Genomic DNA, 6,308 nt, shown 5'->3' with positions numbered 1-6,308 from the left:
CCTGGAACTCACTTTGTAGACCAGGCTGGCCTCGAACTCAGAAATCCGCCTGCCTCTGCCTCCCGAGTGCTGGGATTAAAGGCGTGTGCCCCCACACCTGGCTTGCTAACTGGTTGTTTTAAATAAACTTTAAAATTTGTTATAATTCACTGTTTTTTTTAAAAAGTGTGATGTCTATTCAGCTGTTTCTGGTGAAGTCACAGTTGTACAACTGTCATCACTGTGCACTTCCAGATCACTTTCATCCCCAAATTAACTCTGCTGGTTACAGTTACTGTCCTCTCCCCTCACTTCCTAGAAACCATTGATCTACTTTGTATCAGAGTAGATTGTGTCAGAACACTTTATTTATACGTGTGTGTGTGTGTGTGTGTGTGTGTGTGTGTACACTTTATATATATACGTGTGTATGTGTGTATATATATATATATGACTGTAGCCTTTGTCTTCCTTCTGTCAGTGTAATGTTCTGCAGTTCTACAGGCTCATTTTGAACTTTTTTTTCTGTTAACCTAATTTTCTGTTGTATTCCATTCTGTATATGATAATTTTGTCCTTTTGATTGCTAAGTAATATTTCACTGGATGGCTATACCATGTTTTGTATACTCATTAATAGACATGTGGGTTGTCTTTATTCTTTGACTATTGTGAGCTGCCACTGTAAATCATCTATGTGTATATTTTGGGATAGACTTTACTTATTCTTTTGTATCTACTGAGGAGTGGGATTATTGGTGTTGTTTAATTTTTTTGAGGAATTGCAAATGTATTCCACAGCAGCCATACCATTTTTATATTTCCTGCTTAGTTTTTCCACATGCTGGCTAAGCAAAAACAGTGAGCTACAGCCCCTGCCCTTTGATTAAAATTTTAGTTAATTTTTGTATACACAGAGGCTTCCCATATGCCCTATAGTTCATTTACTCTATTGGCTTTTTGGTATTTTAGTATGTAGTACATTTGTTATAACTAAGGAGCCAAAGATACTATGTTGTTACTAGCTGAAGTCTTTATTTCACTTTTTTTGTTGTTGTTTTTTTAGATAAGGTTTCTTCCTGTGGTACTAATTGTCCTGGAATTCACTCTGTAGACCAGGCTAGCCATGAACTCACAGAAATCCACCTGCCTTTGCCTTCTGAGTGCTTTTCCCCATCCCCACACTCTACCCTCCCCCCATCCTTACCTCATTCCTAACTTTTTCTTTTTTTTTTTTGGTAAAGATTTATGTATTTGTTTCATGTATATGAGTACACTGTCGCTGTTTTCAGACACACCAGAAGAGGGCATTAGATCCCATTACAGATGGTTGTGAGCCACCATGTGGTTGCTGGGATTTGAACTCAGGACCTCTAAGAACAGTCAGTGCTCTTAACTGCTGAGCCATTTCTCTAGCTCCCAACACATTTAAAAAAAAAAAAAAAAACCACAGCACTTGAGGATTGTTTTGAGGATACTATATTACATTCAGTTGTAATTATTTTTTCAGGTTCTTGTTTCTCTTTTTTTGAAAAAATTGTGCATGCTTGCATATATATGTATGGGAGCCAAAGAGGATTATATGGGAGTCAGTTCCCCTTTTACTGTGTATGTGCCAGGGATTGAAATTAACCTTTACCCAATGAGCCAATCACCAGACCCTTGATTTTACTTTTTAAAAAATTTTTTAAAAGCTTTTTGTAACCTATGTTAATTTGGGTTTTTATATTATATATATATATAAATGTACATTTGATGTTTGGCTTAGATATATGTCTGTGTGAAGGAGTTGAAGCTACTGGAACTTTGAGTCACAGACAACTGTGAGCTGCTATGTGGGTGCTGGGAATTGAACTGGGGGTCCTCTGGAAGGTCAGCCAATGCTTTTAACCCTTGAGCCATCTCTCCAATCCCATTAATTGGAATTTTATTGTTTATGGGAGGAGGTACCTTTTTGTTTTGTGTTTGTTTTCTGTGTGCTTTTGGGTATTTTTGGGTTTTGGTGTTGGCAGTAGCGTAGGGTGGTGGTGGTGGTGCTGCTGCTGGTGGTGGTGGTTTGTTGAGACAAGATCTTACAGCCCAAGATGGCTCCAAACTCTTGCTCCTCCTTTCTAGCCTTGCAGTGTGTGAATTACAAGTGTTCATCACTACATCCATTTTCTCTAAAGTGATTGTGGCTTATTTTTATTAAGCTCTTTATCTCCTGGGGAAAAGCATTACAAACAAAACTCCCCCTGTGTTGATTTGTTTGATTGTTTTGGGTTTGTTTATTGACAATATGCATTTAAGTGTGAGGTATATTGTCTTTGGTTTAGTAGTAAAGTAGGGTTCTGAGTTCAGCATTTGGGGAGGAGGATTGTAATAGTGTTTGAATTCAAGTAGCAGAAATTTGCAGTTTTGTATTTTCTAAATCCCTTTCCCTTTCTACTGGAAATTTTGGGTTTCCATTTGGGAGCAGGGGTGTACTAGGGATTGAACACGGGTCTATGAATGCTCGGCAAGTGCTCTGCTACTGAGCTGTGTTCTAAGCCCTCTACTCAAAAAAACCAGAAAGCTATAGCCTCTAGATCTCAAAGAGTTTCTGCTGGGTGGACAGTGACAGAACAGGCCTTTAGTCTCAGTCCTCAGGAGGCAGAGACAGGTGGATCTCTTTGAGTTCAAAGCCAGCATGGTGTGTGGAGTTCCAGGATCACAAGGGTTACACAGAGAAAACATTTGGAGGGGTGGAGGGGTGGGGGTGAGGACCACAGTAATTCATACTGTGCCTGGAGGGGCATGCCTTTAATCCAGTACTCAGGAGACAGGGGTAGGTGGATCTTTGTGACTTGGAGGCCAGCCTGGTTTATATAATGAGTTTTAGGACAGCCAAAGCTACAAAGTAAGCCACTGTCTCAAAACAAAACAAATCAATGATTTATAAGTGTATCCTAAATGGATTCAAATGCCTGTATGGTAGAGGTACGATGACACCATGGTTTGTTGTCGTCATCTGCTTGGTTAGTTTCCATCTCCAGTTTTGAGACAGATCTCACTGTGTAATAATAATAGTTCATGCTGTTTTGTATTCGTCCTGCCTCTACCTCCCGAGTGCTAGGATTGCAGGTATATGATATCATTCTTACCACATAGCCTGATTTTGAGATTACAGTGTCTTCTGGTCATAGGGCAACTTACTGTCCCGAAAAAGTTTTGAGGCTTCACACATAAGACACTTTGTGAATTCATGGTGTTCTTGTGTGCAGTGATTACTGTAGGCTGGGACCTGCCTTCCATTTTTAGCCCAAGATTTAAGAAGCATCATGCATTGTCTTTCAGTACTGAAAAGGTGCCTTAGTAGTAGAGTAGTAGAAGTCACTTAGTAGTGGGACCTGCCATGTTCTGCAAAGCATTTGGAACATTGTATTCATAAAAAAGTTAATGAATGGGCTGGTGAGATGGCTCAGTGGGTAAGAGCACCCGACTGCTCTTCCGAAGGTCCCGAGTTCAAATCCCAGCAACCACATGGTGGCTCACAACCATCTATAACAAGATCTGACGTCCTCTTCTGGAGTGTCTGAAGTCAGCTACAGTGTACTTAAATATAATAAATAAATATATCTCTTTTTTTTTTTTTTTTTTTTTTTTGATTTTTGAGACAGGGTTTCTCTGTATAGCTCTGGCTGTCCTGGAACTCACTTTGTAGACCAGGGGGCCTCTGCCTCCCAAGTGCTGGGATTAAAGTAGTGCGCCACCACGCCCGGCATAAATAAATCTTTAAAAAAATATTAAAAAAAAAAGGTTAATGAATGGCAGTGTAATTTGTTTTCTATAAATGATTGTGTTCTAATAAGAGGTAACAGAATTTGTGGCTAAAAATTTCTATAAGCAGGTATGTGTATTAATAGTTTATGGATACATATGTAGATGGACGTACTTTGTGATTCTTTTTTTTTTTTTTAATAAAACTTGAGATTCTAAATATTATTTTTTTTTAAGATTTATTTATTATTACATGTAAGTACACTATAGCTGTCTTCAGACATTCCATAAGAGGGCGTCAGATCTTATTACAGATGGTTGTGAGCCACCATGTGGTTGCTGGGATTCGAACTCTGGACCTTCGGAAGAGCAATCGGGTGCTCTTACCCACTGAGCCATCTCACCAGCCCGTACTTTGTGATTCTGATGAAAGGACTTAAAATTACAAGCAAATGAGAGTATACCCAGATCCTAGGCCTTGACTTCTAGTACCTTTCCACACTTCAAGGAACTAGAGTTGCTCATAGTAATGGCTGGCTCCAGAGTGAGTTAGGATGGATACAAGATAAACCAGAAATGCAATGTTGACCATTTATTTATTACTTTTGGACTCAGTCCCATTATGTAGCCTAGGCTGGCCTGAAACACCTCTCAGCCTCATGAGTGCTGGGATTCCAGGTGTGTACTGCTGTACCCTGCAGAAGGTTGTGATTGTTTCACTAGAGCTTTGGGTGTATAGCCTACTGGAAGTTCCCACTGACAAAATCTGAAACTGTTTGGGCACCAAAATAATTAAGGATATCAGTGAATTAAGGATCTTTGAATTGGGTGAGGTGGTGACAATCTTGTTTGAGCGTCTTATTAATCTTCTGATCCAATTCTAGTCCTTTTGGAATTTTAAGTCCAAAATTGTAATAATCGTGTGAGAGCCACACCTGTAATCTTAGCCCTCAGGAAGCAGGGGCTGAACATTATTAGTTCACAGCCAGTCTAGAGAGCTTGTCTCAATTCTCTCCCTGCCCTCCCTTCCAAAAACTTATATAAAATGTTTAAAGTAGATGCACAGAAGGGAAATAAATTGGAAATATGTGGCCTGAGAAATGTAGTTCAAAATTTTCATGTGATTTCTCTTTTTAGGAGGAGCTCTTGGATATAAAAGAACGTCCATACTCCAAGCAGAGGCCATCATGCCTCTCTGAAAAATATGACAGGTATGAGTGTTACTGTTAAGAATCGCATTATTGGGGCTAGAGTGATGGCTCAGCAGTTAAGCATCTGCTTTTTCAGTGGATGGAGATTGACTTCTTAGCACCTACACCAGGTGGATCACAATAACCTGTCAACTCCAGCTTCAGGGGCATCTGACACCCCTGGCCATTGTGGACACTTGAACTCATACATACATATAAGTTAAATTTTAAAAATAAATTTAAAAGTAAGTAAATAAAACTTTATTTAAATGAAAAGAATTCCATTTGGAAAGTTGTTGTTTTAGTAGCATTATGACTAAGAAAGGTTTTTCAAGAGTTAATAGCATGGCCATCAACTAACCAGTTCTGAAACTAAAACTACAGAATGCCTTGGTTACGGTCACAGAGCGGATTTAAACCCAGGAGTCTTCATGCCAGAGTTTCTTCCCCAGACCCTGTGGTTCTCTTGCTGTGTTTTCACTTCTTTAACATTGTGCTGTGGAGAAGTTGAAGGAGGGCTTTGAGACCTTTATCCCAAAGCCCTTGTATTTTAGGTTACTTAAGGAAAAGCAAAGGAGTTTGGTTTGAAGAAGCTAGCTAAAAATGATCTGAAAATGTACAATAATACTACATTATATTTCTTTTTTTCCTTTTTTTTTTTTTTTTTTTTTTTTTTTTTTTTTTTTTCACTCAATTTTTTTTAGGTGTCTTCAGACACACCAGAAGAGGGCATCAGATCCCATTACAGATGGTTGTGAGCCACCATGTAGTTGCTGAGATTTGAACTCAGGACCTCTAGAAGAGCAGTCAGTGCTCTTAACTGCTGAGCCATCTCTTCAGCCCCTATTATATTTCTTTTTTGTTGTTGTTGTTGTTGTTTTTTGTTTTTTTGGGGTTTTTTTGCTATTATATTTCTTAAGGTTACCTTAGTAATTTCTTTTTCTTGTTGTTGTGGGGGAGGGGTTGTTTGGGGATTTTTGTGGGGTTTTTTGTTTTGTTTTTGAGACAAGATCTTTTTACATAGCCCTTGCTCTGTAAACCATGCTGGCCTCAAACTATAGAGATCTGCTTGTCTCTGCATCCCAAGTGCTGAGAAAAAAGGTATGGGCCAACATTCCTGGCAATCTTAGTAATTTCTTAATAACATGTGGGCTGTTGTTTTTACTTATCAAGTGTCATGTTTAATTTTCTTGGTTCATTGTACCACATACCCACACCCCTAGTGCTAGGGGTGGAACCCGGGGCCTTACCCATCTTAGGTGAGTGCTTTTATCATTAAGCTACATCTTCTCTCTGGACAGACTTTTAAAACCTATATACAGGCTGTTGAGAAAGCCTCTTGAATCTAGACAAGTCACTACATTCTCCTGATGGTGATGATACCCGAATGGTGGCTGTTTTG

At 39.1% G+C, this 6,308-nt stretch overlaps 1 protein-coding gene across 3 annotated transcripts in view; it reads left to right on the top strand.

Annotated features, from left to right (window-relative positions):
• Eif4enif1 (eukaryotic translation initiation factor 4E nuclear import factor 1) overlaps nucleotides 1–6,308 on the top strand; it is a 43,134-nt gene that overhangs the window by 8,497 nt on the left and 28,329 nt on the right. For all 3 annotated transcript variants that reach the window (XM_029545173.1, XM_029545171.1, XM_029545172.1), the window contains exon 3: nucleotides 4,854–4,927. In XM_029545173.1, the coding sequence (XP_029401033.1) occupies nucleotides 4,854–4,927 (74 nt within the window). The remainder of the gene's footprint in view (nucleotides 1–4,853; nucleotides 4,928–6,308) is intronic.

This window comes from Mus pahari, chromosome 13, assembly GCF_900095145.1.
Source record: "Mus pahari chromosome 13, PAHARI_EIJ_v1.1, whole genome shotgun sequence".
NCBI lineage: Eukaryota > Metazoa > Chordata > Mammalia > Rodentia > Muridae > Mus > Mus pahari.
Note: the sequence above shows the minus strand (reverse complement) of the source record. Positions and strands in the feature narration are given on the sequence as shown.